Consider the following 24,594-nt stretch of genomic DNA (forward strand, 5'->3'; position numbering starts at 1 on the left):
AAACAACATGATCTCACTTCCGCACCCACCCTACTCGCCAGATTTGTCTCCCGCAGACTTCGCCCTCTTCCCAAAGATGAAGATCTAGCTCAAAGGTCACCGTTTTGACACCATTGCAGAGATCCAGCACGAATCACAGAAGGTGCTTGACATGCTTCAAAAGAAGACTTCCAGGACACATTCCAGAAGTGGCAAGAACACTGGAAGCACTGTATTGATATGCAAGGGGACTATTTTGAAGGTGATAGTGTGTAAACATAAATAAATAAAGTAATTTCTTGTAAACAGAGCTAGTCTTAAAACTTTTTGATACCACCTCGTATGTGAGGAAAGGATATATATGGAGTACATGGCTGTGGATTATTACAAGCTTAGGAGACAGCTTGGAGCTATAGCATGGAATGAGTTGAGCAGTAAGGAAATAAATGCTGCTTGGGAACTGACAAAGAAATACATATCAGAATCAATGTGTGAATGTATTCTGAAGGTCTAAAGGCTGGATAAGGTGTAAAATGGATGAATGAAAGAATTTAGCATGAAATCTGGAAGAATGCACTTTGGAGGCAGTATAAGATGATTAATTAGTTACATGAAGAGTATAAAGAGCAAGGCAGGAGAGTGACTCAGTAAGACAACAAAAGTGCAGCATGAGCAGAAATTAGCAAATCATGCAAAGAAAAACCCTAGAAAGTTTTTAGGTATGTGACAAATAGAAGGAAAAATAATTATGGTAACCGCTGCAAAATACATTATTCAGGTACTTAGTGATCAATTTATAAGGTGTTTCATCCTCATAAGGGTGAAATCATGAGAAACTCAAGTGTATCTATTTTTTATAGCGTATGATGATATAACAGCTGTGAGGCCTCTTTTACGGGGAAGTACGGCACCATCTCAATCCCCCTTAATTTTATCTGGGCTTGGGACGCACAGCTGATGAATCCGACCTATGGCTGGGTCTTAAGTATTCCTGACTATAATCTGTGGGTGTTCATGGGGCCTGCTTGTGGGAGGAAAAACTCCAGATAAACTGGGGAAAAAACCCTGCTGTCTACACCCAAGACCGGCTAATTTGGCTATGTCTGGAAAAAGATCCTTAAAGCGTTCGCTGCCATGCTCCTCGGGCAAGTTTGTTACTGCACGGCAAGCATTTTCACTTCTACGAGGTCAGTACGAGTTATCTCATAGCTGGCTTATCAGACAGAATTTTGTTTCATACGCCAACTATGAGTAATCTCGTATCATCCCCTCACCTATGTCTTACATGCGCTGATGACTGTATAACTTGAGTTCAGAGTCAGTGACGTTCAGCATTCAGTGCAGTAAGGTTTATTGCGTCTAGTCTTACAATTATTTAAAATTATCTAAATAAAAACCTTCAATTACGCCATGGGTAGTAAAAGAAAGCTTACTGATGAAGAATTAGAGGCTTACGCTAATATGAGCAATGATGAATGGAATGAATTATTTGGTTCCGATTCCGAAGATGATTATAATCCTACAGACGATGATATATAGTATATAAATATATGTATATGTTGAAACAACTTCAAAAAATGGTTTTATTTGCATTAATAAATACACAGTTTACGCAACAATACTTCTTATAATATACTGTACTATACTTTTGCTGAAATTATTTTCCTTCTACCAAGCCCCCAGATGTGCTCTCCGCTTTATTCACAAGCCAAGGGGCCTAATTAACGTGCTTATATTATGGGTTAACTCATGCTTGGCATAGGAGGTCGGTAATCGGCATATGAGTATATTCATAGTTGACTTGTGAGGCTCATAGTTGGCAGTGAATGTGTTAAGCTCCTCACATCGGCGACAAGAATCAAATCCAAGACACTCCTTTCCTTGGGATATGGTTGCGAAGCACATAGCCACTCGGCTAATTGCATGGACACTCAAGTGTAGAGGACATAGGAGAGGATGGTTTAATTGTGAGTGAGCAGAAAGTATATGAGGAAATAAATAAACTTGATGTCAGTAATACTTGATGATATATCATCATGCGTCCTAAGGGAATGTTTCATGGAATTGGCAGTAGCATTGGCATGCCTATTTAATTAGAGTCTCACAACAGCATAGGTAGCAAAAGAGTGGAAAGAAGGTAAAGTTGTTCCACTGTATAAAGATGGTGCTAAGGCTGTGACTACAAAATATAGGCCAATCCTGTATATCAGGAGTTATGGTAAAGATGCTAGAGAGATTGATGAGAAGAACCATGATACAGAAATGGGTTGATGACAGCAGTATTCTCTGTGGTTGTCAGCATGGGTTTTGTTAAAGGGAGATCAGTGTTTACTAACTTACTTATGTACTATAACAAGGTGACAAATATCTTGGACAAGAGAAATGCATATACAGTGATATACTTAGGTTTTGCAAAAGCTTTTGATATACTACCACACGACAAGCTGTTAAATAAATTGAAACAGGTGGGATTGGATAACAGACCTCTGAGACTGGCTGTCAGATAGGTATCAGAAAGTTGTATATGGTGGTCCAGTAACCCGAAAGAGGAAGGTTACTAGTGGTGTGCCGCAGAGGTCAGTTTTGTGACTATTGCTGCTCAGTTTGTATATTAATGATATTGGGATGGGTTTAACTAGTGATATGCAGCTGTTTGCAGATGATGCAAAATTGGGGGGACACTGGAGTCAAGCAGATGTTATGTTTTTTAATGAAGACTTGAATAGATTGCTTCAATGGGCAGTTAAGTGGAACTATCAGTTCAGTGTTGTAGAGTTTAGGGCTTTGAAATTTGGTAAGCAACAATAAGATGCAATATACACTTGGTGGGGAAACTTCAAAGGAGGCAGAGGAGAGATGACAGATCTGGGAGTGATGGTGGACAAGGAGCTGAAATTCAGGAGTCACATTACACAAGTTGGTGGTGAATATGTTACATTAAACTTGTGCTCTCACATTTTATCGTAATTGCAAGTGTTTTTTGTGCAAAAAAAATCAGTAAACGGAAGGCTAACAGAGGGTACCAAGGAACCAATTACTACCACACAACTTGTAAGTACCCATAGTCTTTCGAACCAGTTATTTTTACAATTAAAAAACAGCCATGTGAAAGCACCTGCTATGCCTACCATGCAAAGTAAAGATGGCAGCAACAAAGGCCAACAATGAAAGATTACTTTGAGTGCTGTCAGCATACTCCAGCCGATTGCCAACAAACCAAATGACAATACGAAGTGCTGCAGCTGCGAATCCAAAGTTACCGAAAGAAAAAAAAGATATATTGTGCAATTTCTGTTGCCACTGGCTACATACTTCCTGTGTGAAAATAGATGAATCAACACACAAGCTTTTTATCGATCTCAACCAGCCTTTCTTCTGTTTGATGTGCCTTCCTTCCGAAAAACAGCTACTGAACCTAGGCAGATGAGTTGAAAACCTCAAACAACACCTTAATACCACGATCGATACTTTCTCTTCTAAAATCCGAAAGTTCAAAACTAAGCTTGAGAGACTTGACGATCAGTGGCCGATCGCAAGTACAGCTGTACCCACTAACGAACTCTGTGACTTAATCGCATCAACAGTACACGAGTCGCTCAAGGCCGAAAACAGGAGCTTAACGCCATTATTCTGGTGGAAAATAGTAAATCATTAAAAGAAGATATCAGAAAATTAGCAGGTGAATGCAACTTCAATCCCAGAAATATTGTCAAATGCCATCGCTTCAGACCCACAAACAAAAGAATGGATGGAACAAACTTTCCTCGTCTCATGAAAGTGACCTGTGACACGCTGACAAACACGTCCAAATTAATAATGGTGATAAATAACAAGCTAAAGGACACTTGCCCCCAATTGTGCATATGTGCTCGACCCGATTTAACTTTTGCTCAGAGGGAACAAAGATGCCAACTCTGAAGACAACTAGAAGAAAAACACCAAAAAGGAGATAACAGTTGAAGGGTACAGAGGAAAAACAACTTCAGTCCAATTTTTGTGAATTCAACCTAATGCTGCCATCTGTTGGGGATTAAAAGAAGGTTTCATCTCATAAATATGACTTTCTGCATAAACAACCTCAGTTCATACAAATGAACAGAGAATATTTCTTAAACTTGGGAAGAACACCCTCAGTCTGAGCGGTTGTATAGAAAAACAACTTTGGTCCAATCACATCAACTATTGTCACTATTGCATCAGCCATTATTTTGTTATCAGTGGTTTGTTGAATCACTACTAGTTTTGATTATAGTTTTACTGTTTTGGTTTTATGAGTATTTTAATTGTTTTTTAATAATAAAAAGTAGTGTGAAAATCATAAGTGATTATTCTAATGGTTGTAATGAAAGTGAAGCTGATACTAAAGAAAAACTCACAAGGAAACGAAAAAAGACAGGTAGGATTTTCATTACTAGAGATGTAATGAAAATTCTTCGTGCAACAACGCATGAAGTTGGTCCTGACTGTTTATGCAAAAGATATCATTGTTTCGAAACTATTATTGATGCCGAACGAAAAAGAATTATTCGTGATTTTAACTTATTAGGGAACCATAATGACCAAAACTCTTATTTAAGTGGACTAATTACAATCCTTTCCATAATGAAAAGCGTCCATCTATTGTAAAGAAAACTATAAAGAATCAGAAGAATAAAAAAATAAATAACACAAAAACTGCGCTACAGAGCTTATACACTGCCAAAGTACCCATAAAGTTAGCGAAGTATAACGACCTACTCCAGCTGTCTCAATTTTTAGAGCGGCCAAATTCAAAAAAATTTTACGAAGACTTGCTGTATAATGATGCTCCAGAGGGTGGCGATGATGACAACGTTGATGACCATCGAATAGATGATTGAAATAAATGATTATTTTAAAACTACAATATTTTAACTACTTAAATTTTTATTACTTTTTACCATATATCGTTTTTTGTGTATTATTGCTTACTTAATAAAGAAGCACTTACCAACCTTTGTTAGTATAATAATTCCCTTAGTACCTATTATCTTTAAAACAAGGGATGCGATCTGATCATTATTTATAAATTAAATTATTAATTAATTAAAAAATCAGATATTATCAATCCGATTAATAAAAAAATGTGCATAACAACCATTTTTTTATATAGGCACCAACTTAGCCGGAATTTACCAGGGGAAAACCACTTCAGTCTGGCCATTTCGACAAAAAGGCCATTATTTGCCATTTGTTTTTTTCCATTTTTAAGTACTATTTAAATTAATTATGCTTAATATACATGAACGTACCCATCTATTATTTTTTTTATTTTGTTATGCTATGTTTACTTGCATTTTGACAACAAGGAAAATTTAATTACATTTTTTTCGGAAGTCAGTATCGTGGACTGAAGTTGTTTTTCCCCTGCACCCTTCAGTTTGATCTTCTCCCTGATGTATTTCCCAAGGAATACAATATACAGGCTTTTAAATCAAATGTCAACGAGTTTCTCCTTTCTCAACCCATGACCCATATACAGTACTAAAGTACTGTAGGTTGATCAGCCAGCCTCTCGTATGTGGGCCCAACATAAAAAAAAAAAAAAAGTTGTGAAGACATTGCATCGGATGATGCCATTGTACAAACCCTTGATCAGGTCTCATATGGATTATGATGTACAGATTTGGTTGCTGAGTTTTCATGGTGACGAGGATATGTTAGAAAGGGTCCAAAGAAGATTCACAAAGGTTGTCAGTAGTCTTTGGAATGTGAACAGATTAAGAGAATGTAAATTGCAAAACCTCATGAATAGGAGAAGGAGGGATTAGGGAATATGATTGAGACATATAAGTTAATCAAGGATTGTTATGAGGTTGATATGGAAGAGATTTTTCATAGAATGGGAGAGGGCATTCAAATGAGAGGCTATATCTGGAACGTGTATAAAGAGGGTGCAAGGAGGGGCAGTGAGGAGCAGGTTCTTTACATGGAGAGTGGTTCGTGAGTGGAATACATTGCATTGAGTGTGTTGTGAATGTGGACACGTTAAATCAGTTTAAGGCACGGATGGATGAGTTTTGTAAGTGATAGCGTGTACCTCCTATGATGAGTCTGATTCCATGGAAGTCAGACGTTAATAACAACAAGAATAACTCTTTGGATTGCTCAGGTAGTTTCCTCTGATTTTTGCCTTCCATTCTGGCCACACTTTTTGTCTGTGCTTTTTTGTACTGTTCATGAACTTATTGATAACTTACTCTTTATGATCCCTACACAGCATTTTCTTCTTTTTTTTTTTCCCATCTCTTCCTTCATAATGCTACTCATCCATTTAATTCCCATGAATACTTTAAATACCATTCAGTTCTTTAAGCACAAAGTTTAAGTATAATGTACTTTGCATTTAATTGTTTTAAGGAAATCTTTTGAAAAACTAAGTACTGACTTTCAAAAACATTTTCAAGTACTGTCTTTGAGTATAACTTTTGAAATCTCATTTATGACTTCAGAAGTCACATATGAGCTTTCACTAATATCTTTACCAGTTAGGAACCGAAGTTTTTTTTTTTTTTTTTTTTTAAAAAAAGAAAAAAAGGAAGAGAAAAAATTCCAGGTGTTTTATTTGTGTGTGTGTGTGTGTGTGTGTGTGTGTGTGTGTGTGTGTGTGTGTGTGTGTGTGTTGCTGAAGAAAAAATATATGCATAAGTAATGCAAATACCATATAATTGATTTGTATTGGTAATCTAAGAACTTATATTAAGTTAAAGAGAGGTAGCTGGTGATTCTTACCTCTTCTCCGTGCTCTCTCTCTTTCACCTCTCAAAGAAGAGAGAAGCTATCATCCCTGATACTTCTTCTCTTATCACTCCCATGCTGTCTGACTGAGAAGGATTTTTTAATGCATAGATCTATCTATGCATTAAAAAAGCAAGACCAATGTATTCAATTGCTTTTTTTTTATTTGATCCACATGCAAAAGGCCACAAGACTTATAGCACATTAGTGCTGTGTGTGAGAAGAATAGAAGAGAAGAGGAGCCTGTTCACATATTGCTTAAACAGCTGAGGGGTGTAATCTTTGAGGATGGCAAAGTGGAGGAGACTGTTCCACAGGACAGAAGTAGATGAAATGAAAGAGGAGGCAGTGAAGTTGGTTTGGTGAGTTTCAAGATGGACTGTAAAAGGGTGTTGGTTATCAATGGCTTGGTTTAATGATTTTGGAGGAGAGTGGAGGAATAATAGTGGCCAGGCCTGCGGAACCATTTTACTGTTGTACCTTCGAATGGGGGCAGGTCTTGGCCCCCCTACAATAAGATTGGATGTCATTGAGGGTATCACTCTCACTGCATGTAGAAAGGGGGGGGGGAGACAAAAACCAGAACCCTTGCTCTAGCAACCAAATATGGCTACAGCCACTTCAGGTCTCTAATAAGCAAGGTGGTGGTATTTCACCAGGTGATGAACGAATCTACCATCTAGAGGTTTAGTTGGCATTTCCTCCAACTATGGAAGAAATGCATTTGCAGTGACAATGATCACCAGATTCGCCACAGCCCCAGTTGCGGAACAGGCTATATCGCTGGAAGGTGGGGAATGACTGATTGCGATAGATTATCTATTGCACATCAACAGCACTTTAGTAGCCCAAATAGTAGCTTAGTGCAATAACTAATACGATATACTATAAAAACCCAATATCAATAATATAGCAAACTCATACATACCACATTAATAGTTAGCTAGTCTGAAGTTTCTTCAGGATAGCAATATGGGCTTAGGTGAATTAGTTATGACTTTTTTTTTTAGTAGTTTGTTGTGGTCATAAATTTTTTATAATCGTGTTTGTTGTGATGAGAGTTGATTGTAGCAATGCTGCTTTATTTCAAAATCAGTAGTTTTCAAAATACAAGATTTAATTTGAAATGACATGATTGAAAATTTATTCATGTTTGGCTCTCTCTCTCTCTTTCTTTCTTTGTGCAGCAAACACATCCTCATTTCTAGAATCTTTTTAGTCAATTGATAGTTGTATGTGAGCTTGGAGATAGAGAAAAGGAGGAGGGATTTCCCCATTTCCAAAACTCCTTTCCTTTCCATCTTTTTCTTCTACTCTTTTATTCTTAATCCTCTGCATTAACAGTTGATAAACTATAACTTCCAGAAGCAAACTCTCTTGCATTTTATCAAGAGAAACTCCACTTATTGCAAATAACTTTTCAGTCATGTGATTCAAATAAACAATTGGGACCTTGAGTTTTTGGCATGGTAGTCCAAAATAAAATAGCCTCGAACTAATATATGAAGTTTTGTAAAAGAGTTCCATTTGTGTTTTAAAAACACAAGTGGAATCCAACATGAATCTCTTTAGAGCTGTAAATGTGAAACATTCCACTGACCACAAATAAGTATTGAATATCAGCTGAAGTTATTTGTTTGATTTCAAGATACTAGAAAAGATTTCTCTTGCTGTCTGATATGGAAGGTGAAAAGGATTGTGAGGATGGAAAAAGAAACCTAAACATTGAAAGTTTTCTTTCTTTGATGTGGGTGAGTAGGTGGGTCAGGTATTGAATGCCATTAATTAGCTGTCTGATAATTTGTTGTGTGTGTGTGTGTGTATATGAAATTGTATATTATTATTATTATTATTATTATTACGTGCCACTTCTAGGGAGTCCATGGACTCATCGAGGGAGGGCACCTACTCTACAACTTTTCGTCTCCACTAACTACAATGAACCACTGCAACAAATCATATCATCTACACCAACGCCATCACCACCACTAGTGTTTTCACTGACAATCACAAATATCCATGCTCACGGCGGGATTCGAACCCGCTGCCTTTGGTTGGAGAGCAGATATGCTAACCACTCAGTCAACCAGGCTGGCATGTTTGGCTCTCTCTCTCTTTCTTTGTGCATCCTTATTTCTAGAATTTTTTAGTCAATTGATAGTTGTATGTGAGTTGTATACATGACACAAATTTGCATCACATATTAAATCATGCATAAATTTGCATGATGCATGATTACATGATGTATTTTTTCTAAAAAACTGCAAATTTTGAATAAATGACTTTTTTTTTATCTATAGCTGTTTTTATTTTATTTATCTTATTGTTTGAATGATTAGTTGGTTGTTGTGTGATTCTATTGTTTCATGGAATTTTTCCAGAAATAGATTTGTAACATCACATTAAAATAGGGCAGGGTATGAGATGATGCTGAAATCATGTTTTGGTGTTGTATCAGAATTGTTGTTGTTCAAAATTGACATAATTTATTTTGTAGTGTTGTTTTCCCTGGAGAAGACTGTGATTTGTATAATACTATATTTATTGTATTTCATAAGGAATTAGTTAAGCATTATTAGCCACACATATGTTTAAATTGTCGGTATAATGATGTAATTTTCTATAGAATATTACTGAGCATTATTATTATTTATATGGGCTCAAAGACTCATTGTGGGAGACCCACTCTATCCATTAACACAATACCTGGTCAGGTTGGCTGAGTGGTTAGCGTATCTGCTCTCCAGGCTGCAGATTCAAATTCCACTGTGGGCATGGATCTTTCTGATTGTCTGTGAAAATACTAGTGGTGGTGTAGATAATGTGGTTCACTGTAGTTGGTGGATTGAGTGGTGGAGATAGAGTTGTGGAGTGGGTGCCCTTCATTGATGAGTCCTTAGACTCCTTGGAAGTGTCAGGTAATAATAATACCTCATGCATCTTAACCTTGTTGGTGCTGTTCCAACCACCTCTGGCAATCCATTCCACTTATTCATCTCTCTCTCCAAGTAAAGAACCTAAAGTAAAGTCATAGTAAAGAAATAGTTCAGTTACTAAGTGAACAATATTTTTTTCTTGATTTCTTTAGGTTGATTTTTTTTTAATATTTACTTATAAAAATTAATAACATTACACATAAATAAAACCAATGCATGTAAATATTTATTTATTATTTATTTATATATTTATTTTGTATATATCTAGTGAAGCTAGAAGAGAAGCACTTCTTGATCCTGCAGTTCGCCTGTTGAACAGTGAATTAGCCGAATTTGATGCACTGAAAGTATGTATTGCTAGTGTCAAACTTTGATGTAGTGGCTAATATAGCATTGATTGTAATAGTAAATTGTGCTCTTCAGAAATAACTTACAATTTTTTGCTGGAGTCAGATATCAAAAATTATAGGAAAGTAATTCACGATGCTATCTGATGCAGCTATTGTCTGTTTAAATTATACCGACAATTTAAACATGTGTGACTAATAATGCTTAACTAATTCCTTATGAAATACAATAAATATAGTATTATACAAATCACAGTCTTCTCAGGGGAAACAACACTACAAAATAAATCATGTCAATTTTGAACAATAACAATTCTGATACAACACCAGAACATGATTTCAGCATCATCTCATACCCTGCCCTATTTTAATGTGCTGTCACAAATCTATTTCTGGAAAAATTTGGTAAACTGAAGTGGTAAAGGCTTGCCAACATTCTGGCAGTCAAAGTGTCTTTGAGATGATGTTCCTGGTTGGAGTAAGATATTTTGATAGTTGGATGTTGTAGGAACATTGGAGGTTGCAGAATATTCCACTTCAGTGCATCGTACTTTTGCCTGTTCAGTATAAACTTCAGCATTGAGATGTTTGCATGGCAGTGAATGCCAATAGCAGTGGTAAAGACTCTCTGACAATTCAAACAGTCAGTGTCTGAGATAATGGTCCTAGTTGATCCAAGATATTTTGATAATATAGGAAGATACAGTTACAAAGGGGGTTCACGGGGATAACAATGTTTTGCTTGCAATGCATACCCAGGCCTGCTGGACTTAAAGTCCTTACTGAAAGTGAGACATAAATATATATACTGTCTCTATGTTGATGGTTAGAACAAAGTCATATTCATTCTAGAATGCAATGTTGATCTAATGGCTGGTCTTCTCATAGAGATGATGGTGGTAGTGGAAGTCCCTTTGTAAGCATGCAGGGATGGATGACAGAGATATTGCCATCCAAGTCAAGAGGAAGATCAATCACAGGATCCTTAAGCAAGAGGGTCCTCATTCTGCATTGTTGAACTCATAATAACAGAACAAACCCTACTGGGACTGGTAACTCCAGAAGGGAGAAAATAATGTATTAAGCTATCCAAAGGCACCCAGTCCTTTCACTAGAAGGTGGCCTATGACCACACTTGTCAGGTGTCTCGTACCAATGGGTGTGCAGCAAGACAGCTAACCTTTGGGATCACTGAAGTAGCTTGGAAAAGTTCCATGTTTGGTCTGTAGAGCAGAGTTTCAGGATTATGAAAAATTAAAAAAAAAAAATATATACACACACACACACAGTAACTCCCCAAGTTACTTAAGTAATGCGTTCCGTAAACCTTTATGTAACTTGAATTTTATGTAAGTCGAATTTGTAAATTGCTTAAGTGTAACTTCATAAGAAACTGCAATATTTATTATTATTATATGTACAGTATAATATTTACACAGTATTATTTTATAAATGAAACATCATGCAGCAGTATTTACTTGGATATAAACTATAAAAGTATGAAAAATATATAAAAGAATATAAAAACAAACTGAAATAACACTTTTCAAATAAAAAAAAAGTCTTGTGACAGCTAATTTAGCTCTGTAGTGGGAGAATCGGCGTTGGTGGTGGATAGTTGTGAAGAGAAATACTGTTCTCTGGCAACTTCTCCCCCCCCCCCCTTTCGATGTTGAAGGCTGAGCGTATTCGGGGTTGTCTGAGTTGTCATCTTGACATTGTTGTGAGCGGCATCTCACAAACATGTTTAGAGTAGATGTCGTCGTAGGTGGCCTTGTAGCTAGACATATCAGAATGGATATGGCAGCTAACATTCTCGTACCACTCGGTGTTCGGATCCATCGATTCTAATTTTGCTAGTGCTATGTCTATCAGGTTAAAAGCCTCGGCTGGTCCCTTTGTTGTAAATTTCTTAACGTCTGGAGTTGGCAGTTCAATCGGCATAGTATTTTCTTCGGAATTTCGGAATGGCTCCAACTGAATAAGGTCACGATTAGTAAGCTCTTCATTGTGACTGAAAAGAAGCTCGTCAACGTTATCCACTTCCAGCTCTAATTGCTCTGCCAGTTGCACGAATGTCTCCATCGCTTGCTGTAATTCTTGTGTCAACTCAAAAACCGTATCAGTCATTGTTTGCTCTCCTTCCTTTAAACAATTTTGCACCATTTCTGGGCAGAGTTTCTTCCACACCGCATTCATTGTTGTCCACTTGACTTCATCCCATGCCACCCTGATATGTTTTTGAGAGTGTCAAGGATATTATAATTCTTCCAGAAATCACATAGAGTAATGCCCTCACCACTATCAATGGTCTTGATTGCTTGGGAAAACATATGCCACAGATAGTAGGCTTTGAAAGTCGCAATAGCACCTTGATCCATAGGTTGCAACAGTGCGGTCAACTTTTACGTCAGAATGAAAGTTATCCAACTCTTCCGGGTGGCTGGGGGCATTGTCCAGGAGGAGAAGCACTTTAAACGGGATTCCTTTCTTGGCACAATATTCTTCACCTGGGGAATGAAGTGGTTATTGAACCAGTCTGCAAACAGCACATGTGTAATCCAAGCCTTTGTATTGGATTTCCAGATTACGGGCAGCCTACTCGGGTCAATGTTCTTAAAGGCCTGCAGTCTCTGTACTATTCCCAGAGACTGCAGGCCTTCAATGTTCTTAAAGGCCTGCAGTCTCTGGGAATAGTACACTTTAAGCAGTTTAAGTTTCAAGTCCCCTGAAGTGTTGCCACCAATCATAACAGTGATCCGATCTTTTACGACCTTGAATCCAGGCATAGATTTTTCCTCTTTTGCAATTAATGTCCGTTGGCATCCTCTTCCAAAACAGAGCCGTTTCATCAACATTAAATATTTGCTCAGGCAAATGTTCCCCCTCCTCAATTATTTTTGCCAGAAGTTTGGGAAATTTACTTGCCATGTCTGTACTGCACTTGCTGCCTTACCCATGACTTTGATGCTGTGTAGATTTTGTATGCTTCTTGAATGATTCGAACCATCCAGCACTAGCTTTAAATGCACTCTCTGTATCTGTGATGCTGGCCTTCTCTTGTAAATCTTTATGTAAAGACCTAGCCTTCTCCTGGATAATCAGAAAACTCAACTGTATCTGCTTCTGTGTCAGATCCTCGATCCAGTGAGACAACAATTTCTCCATCTCTGAAATCGGGCCTTTTCTTGGTAATGATTGTGCCCTTCAGCGTTACTGCACCTTTCATGCTTTCAACAATGTGAACTTTATCCTTCACTGTCGAAATAGGTTGATTTATGCCCGAGCTATTGTTGATATAATTTTTCCGTCTTCAAAAATATCAAAAAAAAAATCAGCTAACGCCTCTTTATTCCCGTATATGGGAGTAGGCAAGGCCATTTAGCCCTATCTAACTTTTGGAGACTGAGTGGGCAGTTCAATCTGCACTGGTACCAATCAGAGATAGATGGCCCAAGGCTATCACTAATTAAGCGGTACACAGTGAAGAGAGATGGCTCAAATGTGCTGCCATCTCGTGATCCCTAACCCAATATATTTAATGTCTGAAACAATGTGGGTTCTACGGTCGATTTTCTTGAGTTTACGGGAGGAAAAACCTGCTTGCCCGTGCCAGAGATCAACTAACTCAGGAACCGGTCGAAGAAAGGCTTAGAAAAATTTCAAAATTTCCTCTAGTCGCCCACTAGACTCGAAACCAAGTCTTCCTTCGTGCAGCCAAGTGCCGTGGTGTGCAAACGCCACATCCACTGAGCTACACAGGCTCACTTTTCCCGTCTTCATACATACGAATTATTTCAACTTTTCTTCTAAAGTAATTTCAGACCTTTGTTTTTTAGATTTATTACCAGCGCATTCGTAATAATTTTTTTTCGTAATAATGGTTTTGCGTTTCAAATCCATTTTAAGGGTAAATAAACAAAAAACACTAACGGTGATAAACAAGTGACTAAACTAACTGCGCAAGGCATGGACTACTGACGGGTCAGGGAAAGGAGGAATTGTTTATGGAGTCCTTATTTCTAATTGGTAGGTTTCAGTTTGAATGTTACGGCTTTTGCACACTTGCCCTCTGCTGCTCTCGGCGTTTACCTGTAACCTGTTACTGCCTGTTACTATTCGTTACATTTGCTGTGAATGCCGAGTCTTGTTAACATTATGTTGTTGCATATACTGCAATGGATGGCAAAGCCGTAAGCATGTTCATACGCGCTAGTAGTTGTAATTTTCGAGATTTATTACATGACTGTGAATTTACTTAAGTCATGTATTACGTAAGTCAAGGGATTACTGTGTATGTGTGTATATATATATATATATATATATATATAAAATTAACAAAAAAGAATACTCACATGTTCTCTTTAATGAGAATTTTTGTGTTCTAGTAACAAAATAAATTGTACATTTTAGTTCATAGGAAAAAAGTAAAATTTAATTACTATTAGATATTAAGAAACAAGATGCAAAGATTGATGATTGCAAACAAAATAAAAATATTGAAACAATATGCAAATAGGTAACATACATCTGTTTTCAATAAATATATGTTACTTATCAGTATATTATTGAGCATTGAGTTTGGGATAAAAATAAAAGAAATTCTATGTACTAATGCTGGGGAAATATCAATACCAACATTTACATTTATTGTTAAAATATAATTATTAAAAAAAAAAAAAAAAAAAAACCAGAAAAAAAAGCCTTAATTCAGAAAGTCTGGATCTTTGCTCATTTACAAGTAAATCTGAAGTAGAATAGCTTTCAATTTTTCAGGAAATGACAATGTATACTAGAATATTAATTATAAAAAACTTTAATTAACACTTTCCCTATATTTCAGCAATGTTACATTGCCATGATATGTGCATGCTAGCACCAACACTGAGCAAAAGAGGCTGAATAAAGGCAACATAAGTTGGGCCTAGAGTCCTAAATGGTGCCCCTTAGTGGGCTAAATTGGATTGTCTTGGACTTTGGGCTGGCAATTTTAAAATGTATGCCTTCCAAATTTGGGGCAGTGTCATGCACCCAAATTTGTTGAAGTTTGGAGAGTTTTTGAGAGCTGAGGCAGATTCGAAGAATCTGATCCCTGATGATGACAATGTAACATTGCCGAAATATAAGAAGATATTAATTAAAGTTTTTTGTAATTAATATTCTAGTATACATTGTCATTTACTGAAAAATTAAAAGTTATGTGTAACCAGCATATAAGCTTATCTACTGAAGTAGAATAATTTATTTCATTTTAAGTTGACATAGGTAGGTCTAATTGTTGGTAGTGTCTCTAACAAAATTTTTGGGTTTAGTGTCAATATACATGTAGCCTCAAATAGATAGATTTAACTTTTTCACAATGAAAATACTTTATTTGATTGAGTTCATGTTGATTTTGCTTTCACAATGAATATATTTCTCAATATGTTGTTTTAATAATCTGCTTCTAATTTTTCATTTCTTTGTTTGCATTATTTTTTTTTTTTTTTTAGGCTTCTACTGAAGTACACTTTTCTTTGAAAATGCTTACCATTATTGATCTCGCAGATCATATAATTTCATTTTTATCTTCAGTAAAGAGATGATTGTTAAGCACATTGAAAATTTTCTCTCATGACAGCTATGAGTGAATGGGACAGTTTGCCATTTGAAATATTAGGAATGAGTTTAAGAAAAGATATGACATGAGTGTGGGTAATGTATGGCCTCCCTTGATGAGTCCTTGGATGTCTAATAATAATAATAATAATAACAAACAGTGAATGGTAATAAGATTTTAAGCTTAAAAAGAGACTCTTTAGTTTTTTCAAAAGCTTCTTGCTCAAATCAGATTTTTGTTTTCCCAAATTACGAATAATACCAGAAGAAGCCTACCAGAAGAGGTAGACCATACAAAGAATGGATAGATGACATAAAGGATTGGTGTGGAATGGAGTTACAGACAAAGAAAAGTGGAAGAAGCTAGTGAAGGAGGCATCAGACACCAATGGGTGGTATGCCCATGGTTTGTGATGATGAAATTATGAAAGAGGAAACAAAATTCTTTCACTTTTTAATGGATTGTTTCATGATTTCTTAGTGCTTTAACTGCAAGTCTTACAGGTTAAATAATTTAATATATTTTCAGCAATTTTTGAATACCTATCCTTCCATAAATAACAGAGCATTCCTTAAAAATCTTTCAAAATCATACTTTCTAATCTATCCCAATGTTTTGTAGTAAAAAATGATGTGTAACTTTTTTTTTTAACAGAATTTATTATTGGAGAATATTAAACAAATCAACAGGTTTTCTTATACTAAATATTGAAGAAGAAACTCCATCCTATAAAGCAAATTCAGTATTACTGGAATCTAAATGCTATTGTATGGGAATTTGATGATAAGAGGTATAGTATACTTAAGGAGAAAGTGACAAAAGCATGTTTTCCAGGTGCAAAGATAAAGAATGTTAGTGAAGCTAACTTTGCAGAAGAAAGAAGTGAATGTATTACTTGTTTTGGCAGCTACAAATGATGAGAAATATGCAATGAGAGAAGATATGAAAGAGTTGTTAGAAGAAGCAAAAATGAAGAGTAAGAAAGTAGAGAAATTGTGAGTCTGCTGACTTGGTATGATAGAATAGAATTGACAAGAAGGGCCATGATTGCTAATGAGAAGATTATGCAGGAGGAATGGTGTGAATTTGATGGATGTAAGAACCTGTATATCACTGATGGACTGCACTAAAATGGTTCTGGATAGATGATTAGATGCTTGTTGAAAGTGTTGTTCATTGAGAGTTTGGAAGTGCAAAACCAGGGAAACTAGAAATATTAGGGGAGAAGCAATCAAGCATGTGTCTAGCCACCCCTGGAATAGATTGGTGCAAGAATGATTATGAAGAGCTGGGTGCAGTTTCCCAGATTTCGAATCTGAATGGGCAGGTAATGACATTATGTGAGGGTAACTGTGAGTCCAAGGGGGATGTTGAAATGCATTTAACAAGTGCCTAAAGCATCAGAAATAAAGGAGAGGAGTTTTTAGCATTGGTAAGCTCAAATCGGCCAAAAATTATTGGCATCAGCAAGACATGGTTGTCAGAGAATATTGTAGTTACAAGGATAGAATCCAATTGATACTGTACACCCTCTCTCCAAAAAAGAAACCGAACTTTTCGAAAATAGAAGAAACTAGTGGTGCCACCTGTTGTATCTTTTTTTTGTTGTTGAAAGCAGCAACCTTTATTAGTGTTGTGTCAACTGTTTATGACATTTGTTTCATTAGAAGCCGAGTTATAGTGCCAAGAGTGACAGTATGTTTTGACGAATGGTCGGAAAATTAGTTGCAAACAGAGAACTGTGATTGACTTTTGTGTTAAACTTGATAAAAGTTTTACCGAAATGCATCAAATGCTTCAAAAAGCATACGGTGATGAATGCTTATCCTGTATTCAAGTTTACGAGATTTTAAGCTTTTACTCAAGTTTTTTTTACTCAAGTTTAAGCGATTTCAAAGTGGTCGTAAGGTGCTTGAGGACGATGAAAAGCTGGGCTGTCCAAAAACTGGACTGAGCGAAGTTAACATCCAAAAAGTGTGTGATTTCATCAAAGAAAACCTGAAATCGTCCGTGTGATTGATTGAAGATGAATTGGAGATTCCAAAATCAACTGTGCACAACATTTGGACCGAGAGTTCGGGCTGACTACCAAAAAATGTATCGCATTGAACACTGCGAGGACCTCATTTAAACTGCTCGTAAGGACTCAAACTTCCTTGAAGCGATCGCTACTGGTGACGAAACATGGTGTTTTGAGTATGATCCCAAAACAAAGCCAGAGTGCTGAGTAGAGACCACCAGAAGAGGGGCATCTGAAAAAAAAGTCGCATGGAGAAGTCAAAAGTAAAGACAATGCTGATTTGTTTCTACAATTCCAAGGGCATTATCCACAAAGAATTTGTTCCGCCTGGCCAAACAGTCAATGGTGAGTTTTATCTCGAAGTTTTGAAGTGATTGATAGCAAGAATTTGTCGCGTACGGCATGAATATCGTAATGCAGGCAGCTGGTCAGTTTTGAACGATAATGCACCATCTCATTATTTAAACATTGTGAGACAGTTTTTGAGCAAAAACCAAGTTTGTGTGTTGGATCACTCGCCGTATTCACCTGATTTAGCACCCTGTGACTTCTTTCTCTTCCCCCCAACTTCATTTGCCGATGAAAGAAAAGCGATACGACACCATTGTAAATGTTCAAGCTGCAGTAATTATGACCCTCAACAGTATCCCAAAAAACGATATAAAAAACTCATTTAACGAATGAATTGACCATACCAAATGCTGTATCGAAGCTGAGGGAGTGTATATTGATTGAAATAATTGATTTGAATAATTATAATTGGCCTGTGTTTTATTTTCTATCAAAAGTTCGGTTTCTTTTGGACAGAGGGTGTATTTTCAGAGAAGATGGAAGAAATAGGATAGAAGGAGGGATATTATTAATGATGGTTGAAGAACTTCAACAAACAAAAATGGAAGTTAAGAAGATTATAGAACTGATGGAAATGGTTTATTTGAGTCTGTCATGTGAGATAGAGGACAAAATATATTGTTGTTTGCTGCTTATAGACCTGGGGGTCCAGAAGAAAATGTGGACGACTTGCATCAGCAGATTAGCACAATGAGTGCAGGCTAAGCAATTATCATGGAAGACTTCAACTATAGTGATATAGACTGGAAGGAAGAAAGGGCAATGGCAAAATGGAAATGGAATTTTACAGTTACTAAGGGATAATTACCTGAAACCTCACATGATGGAAGGGACCAAGGGTTTGAGAGTGTTGGATCTGCTAACAGCATTAGAACATCTTTCTATAATTGCAGTAGCAAGTCTGCCTCCGATCTGCGAAAGTGACCATGCAGTCTTGTCCTGGGAGGTTGTTCAACATGGGGCAATTTCAGTCAGGAATGGATTTATGTGCAATTACAAAGCTGATGATTATGACAAAATTAGGTGGCAACTTGGATCAGTGCCATGGCATAAGAAACTACATGGAATCTTCTTCTGCAGCTTATCCCACTTAAGTAGGGTTGCTGTTTTTAGTGAGTCTCCTCCACAATCCTCCTGTCTTGGGCTGTAATCATGTCCAAGTTCTTCATCCTCAAGTCCTCCTCCACCAGCTCCCTCCATCTCTTCTTTGGCTGCCCTCACTTCCTCCTTCCCTGCACATCCATCTGCATGACCTTACTTCCCACATACTTGTCCTCCCTCCTCATGACATGACCAAACCATCTCAACCTTGCCTCCTGTATCTTCACTCCTAAGTTCATAACTTTCACCATTCTCCTTACATAATCATTTCTCAGACGATCCTTTCTGGTCACATGCACATCCACGTAAGCATTCTCATCTCTGCTACCTCCATCCTGCTGATGTTATTTTTCCTCAGGGCCACAGTTTCCATAGCATACATCATAGCTGGTCTCATTACTGTCCTGTAGATTTCACCTTTTTGATTGATCGGAACCCTCTTATCACATAGCACTTCAGCCATCTCTCTCTCTCTCTCTCTCTCTCTCTCTCTCTCTCCGGTTCCTCCATCCAACTTGTATCCTGCATCCCACTTCCTTCTCAGCCTCTCCATCCTCTTTCACTGTTGAACCTAAGTATCGAAAGTCCCTAACCTTCCTGATGACATTTCCTTCCAGCTCCAGATCTGTCTCTTGGCTTCCATCCACTTTGCAACCCATATACTCTTTCTTACTTCTGCTCAGTCTCATACCTCTCTTTTCCAGTACTTTCTTCCATCTTTCTAGTTTAGCTGCCACTTCTTCTCTTGATTCTGCACACAGCACAATGTCATCTGCATACAACATTGTCCAAGGTGCATAACTAAGAAACTGCTTGGAATGAATGTTGTTAATGTATGGGAGCGAGGCAGTATCAGAATGCATATCCAGGATCAGGAGGATAAATCGAGTAGGGATTATGTGGATAATTAGAAATATAAAGCAGGAGCTTCAAAAAAAGAAAGCATTGTGGAAGAAATATAAACAGCAGGGTGATGAGCATGTCCATGAACAATATAAAGCACAAGCAAGAAGGGTAACTAGTATGGTAAGGAAGGCTAAATCAGATTTCCAGAGAAAATTAGTCAAGCAGGCCAAGGTAAATCCAAAAGAATTTTTTTCACTACATAGCAAGTAAGGGAAAGAATGATTATGGAAAGATAACTTTACTTAGTGCTGATGGTATGAAAGTGACAGAAGCAGAAGAAATAGTTCAGTTATTAAGTGATCACTTTGCAAGGGCATATCATCCAGGTGGTGACCTTGCAGTTACTGAAGTGACAGAGACTGATGTTAGTACAGGAGGTACTCAGTATATTGAAAAATATCAATGTGAATACAGCAATGGGCCCGGGTATGTCTGCTCATGTGCTACAAGAATGTGCAAGTGAACTGGCAGTGCCTCTGATGAAGTTGTTTAATCTAAGTTCGATCTGGCAACGTTCCAAGACAGTGGAAAGAGGGTAAGATAGTTCTACTGCATAAAGGTTGCTCCAAGACAAAAGTATCAAATTACAGATCAATTAGTATCTGGAGTGGTGGTTAAAGTATTGGAAAAGTTGATTAAAAGTAAAATTCAGAAGGTGGATAGGAATATGATACTGTTGGATTCTGAATGAAGAAAAATTTAAATTATTAATACTCTCTTCAGAATCCAACATAATCCACCATGGCAAATGCTACATTTGTAAATATTATTTAATGTAAATCACTTATTTATAAATTAATATTCATATAACTACCTATAAGTTGATTTAATATTTAATTATTTAATCAAAGATGTGTACTAATAAAGAAAAAACTCTGTATTAAAATATTATTAAGTTATTTTATTTATTGCTATGTTAATATTATAGGAGTTTGTATTTAACATTTAATTGAAATGTAAATATTCTTTATTTGTTCCTGTTTGTAGAGGTATAACGTTATGCAATGCCTCAATTTTATTATATTTTGTTTTGTTGTCATGGAAACGTATGTTAGATAGCTTGCACAAGTTTGGAACAGAGCGTGAGGGAGAATGTTGAAAGTTTACTGAAAAGGATTTTAGTTAAAGAGAGCAGCACGAGAACAATTTTGGGCAGGAAGAAGGGATATAGAAGCTAGGAACGCTGAAAAAAGAGAGAATATTCTAATTCGGCATTCGGAGGAAGGAAAGAAAAAAGGAGATTGATTCGGGGAATCAGAGTGCGATATTAGCGAGTCACTCGAGTAGCTAATTAAAGTCTGCTAGTCGTGGAGCGGGTTAGCTAGGAAGTTGCAGAATAACAAATAAAGCAACTTTTTTATTAATTTCAGGGCCGACTTTTCAAGGACACATGGAAACTTGAAGCATAGCACGGAGTAACTAGAGAATAATTAGAGGCAACAAGGTTGAGTTTGAATAGCTATGTTAAGAATTATAGGGCCTAAAAGATTAATTGAATGCCAGAGGAATGGGCAACTGTGCATGAAAACTTCAAGTTAAAGAATTATTGTGTGTCACCTTAGTTCATGAGTGATTAGTAGAATACTGAATTGGTCAAGTAATGTCTAAGATAGTACAAGTGTTTTACTTCATGCAAGAACATTTAATCATGTGAATTGTGACCGTTAATTAATTCAGTTATTACTAGGAAGATTTGTTTTAATGAGTGCCGTTAATTCTTTAAAGTGTATAAAGTTATAAAAAGTGTTCGTATATAAGTAGATGAAGAAGGAAGATTACTGGTAAGAATATTCCAACCATTGATATTCCTATGCAGAGATATGTGTGTGTTTCTTCCTGAAATATCCCTATATTAACAGTAACATTTTTGCGGAGATTATCTGAAGTGTGGATTTAAAAGTGTATACTTGTGAAAAAGTGTTGCTGCCATTATATTGTATTTGAAACTTAAGTAACTGTGAGATATTTATGTAAGCGGTTACCAAGGAACTTTATGACTTTGAGCTTTACCAAGTGTTTAATTGAATTTTGTGAAGGCTGTGTTTTGGACAACAGATTTACCATTGCTTAAAATTATATGACTGTATTATCAGAAGAGCTAAAATGTTTATAATATCTCATTTAGTGATTTGAACTTAAGTGTATAATTTGTGATCCTAAATTAAATGTTTGTTTTTGTTAATCTAAAGTTGTATTTTGCCTGAATCTCTTTTACTGCACCATCCATAAAAATATTTGAAGCAAAGCGGGAGAGATAAGTAAGTTAAATAAACTTGGCTTGTAAACATAATAACAACATATAAAGGAGAAATAGTTGAGAGTTGGTTTTTCTTCAATTCTTGAACTAATTCAGATATAGAGTGGTGCAGTCTATAAATATAAATTTTCTCTATATTTGGATTAGAAATCAACTAGCAACCTATCAATTGTTTAAGAACATCGTAATAACTAAATATCGGTACCAAAGTATAGGTTAAGACGAAGTAGGATTCAACAATACTTCACAAGGAGCAGCATGGGTTTGTAAAAGGTAGGTCCTGTCTCAGTAATTTATTCACATTTTATAATAAGGTGATAGCAGAATTGTATAAAGGAAATGACTACACCATGATATTGCTGGACTTTGAGTTGGAGCAAATGAGAGTGGATATTAGGCTTGTGGCATGGATAGGGAGGGGGAATGGCTGATACAAATCAGAGATTTTTGTATGGTGGAGCGGAATCAAGGTGAATGATGAGGGTGACTAGTGGAGTGGCCCGGGGCTCTGTACTAGAACCACTGCTCTTTAATTTGTATATTAATGATATAGCAAAAGATTTGATGGGGGGGGACATTCAGTTGTTTGCTGATGATGCAAAACTAGGGAGGGCAATAGTTATTTAAATATGATTTCTTATCTTACAAGATGATTTAAATAAATTGGCAGTGTGGGCAAAGGAAAGTGGTTACATTTTACAAGATTCAATGTTGTAAATGTAAGGTGATCACTTTGGAATGAAAAGATTACATATTTCTTATCGTATTCATGGTAGTAGTTTCAGGAAATTGATGAGGCTAGGGATCTGCGGATGATGGTGAATAGAGATTTGATATTCAGACACTACATATTGCAAGAGATGGCAAAATAGCTCAGAGGATTACTTGGATTCTGAAGAACACACTGACAAGTAAAGATGGGGAGGTTATTATCCCTCTATAAGACTATGATTCAGCCACATGTTTACTGTGCACATATTTGGTCACCTACATTTCTTGGGGATTGGGAGTGGTGGAGAGGATTCAGAGACGAGTGACCAAGCTGGTGACAGATCTGTGGAATCTTCCCTGTCAGGATAGATTGAGGGTGTGTGGGTTGCAGAGCTTAGCTGACAGGTGAAGGAGAGGGGGATATGATAGAAATTTTTAAGTTACTAAAGGGATTCTATAAGATTGACACAGAAAAAAAATTTCACCACATGGGGATTAGGGAAGGAAAACAAGGGGTCACACTTGGAAGCTGTCTAAAAGAATGATTAGTAAGGGTGTGCAGACTATGTTCTTTTCTTGGAGAATAAGTGGGATGAATTTCCAGAGGCAGTTGTGAGTGCCCGAACAGTGACCTGCAATGAGTCTTTTGACTCCAGAGTGCCTATATTAATAATTTGTTGTTTTTTTCACTATTGCAGTTACAACATTGTCATCATCATACTTTTGTTTTTGCTGCTATGTTATCTTTTTTTTTTTTACAGAAAGGTAAAAAAAAGTGTTTTTGATAAACACTTTTTTAAAGAGGGTATACATGGTTGTAACAACTGTTGTAAGACCAGCAATAATTTCCCAAAATTTTTGAGAGCTACACTGCCATCACTAGTACTTGCAATTACTGTGCATTTGTTTTAAAACAAATCTTGAGGTACATCATTCTTTAACTTAAGAATAGGACTTTAGACTGCAGAATAAATATCATAAATTCTTATTAACTTCTTATTATCTTTATTAGTAATTGCAAGCTTTTTATAGAAACTTTCTCCACTAAAATCACTCTTCAGAATAGTATTAATAAAAATTCTGCCTACTGTTTCAAGTATAGCAACTAATTCATCTACTTCTACCGTACCCATGTTGTGGTAAAAAAATCGAAATATTGTTGTTGTTTTTTTTTTTAAGGGCACATCATTGTGCATCATTCTCACTGCTTTTCTTTCTTTTCATGACATTAGTATGTTTGAGATTATGAAGAAGTCCATTTTTTGATGATGTGATGATGCTTTGTCCTGTTTTGGAATATATTTGATAACAGCTGTCTGATTTTTTCCTTAAAAAAAAAAAAAAAAAACCTGCAACCTTTACTTATTGTTAGCAGTAGCTAAAATAAAATAAGTGAAGCAAAGATAGTGTTAATTCATTGACAGTTGTTCATAATTAAATATTTATAATTATTTTGCTAACCTCAATTTCATAGTGTGTATGGGTATCATATCACACATGAAGCAACTGGATTATAGTGAACTTGAGGAATGCCCAGATTATTTCATTTCTTATGCAATGAGAACTGGGAATGCCAGATCAGATATGATTATACAAAAATCTTGAATTCTCAAAAATATTTCTACTATTTC

General features: G+C 36.4%; 1 protein-coding gene across 1 annotated transcript in view; it reads left to right on the forward strand.

Moving 5' to 3' along the window:
• Positions 1–24,594, forward strand: part of LOC150100709 (transforming growth factor-beta receptor-associated protein 1-like) — a 407,043-nt gene that overhangs the window by 310,214 nt on the left and 72,235 nt on the right. The window contains exon 20 of the mRNA XM_090401548.1: positions 9,940–10,018. Within this exon, the coding sequence (XP_090257674.1) occupies positions 9,940–10,018 (79 nt within the window). The remainder of the gene's footprint in view (positions 1–9,939; positions 10,019–24,594) is intronic.

This window comes from Typopeltis vanoorti, chromosome 12 (genome assembly GCF_054136105.1).
Source record: "Typopeltis vanoorti isolate ZY-2024b chromosome 12, IOZ_Tvanoo_1.0, whole genome shotgun sequence".
Lineage (NCBI taxonomy): Eukaryota > Metazoa > Arthropoda > Arachnida > Uropygi > Thelyphonidae > Typopeltis > Typopeltis vanoorti.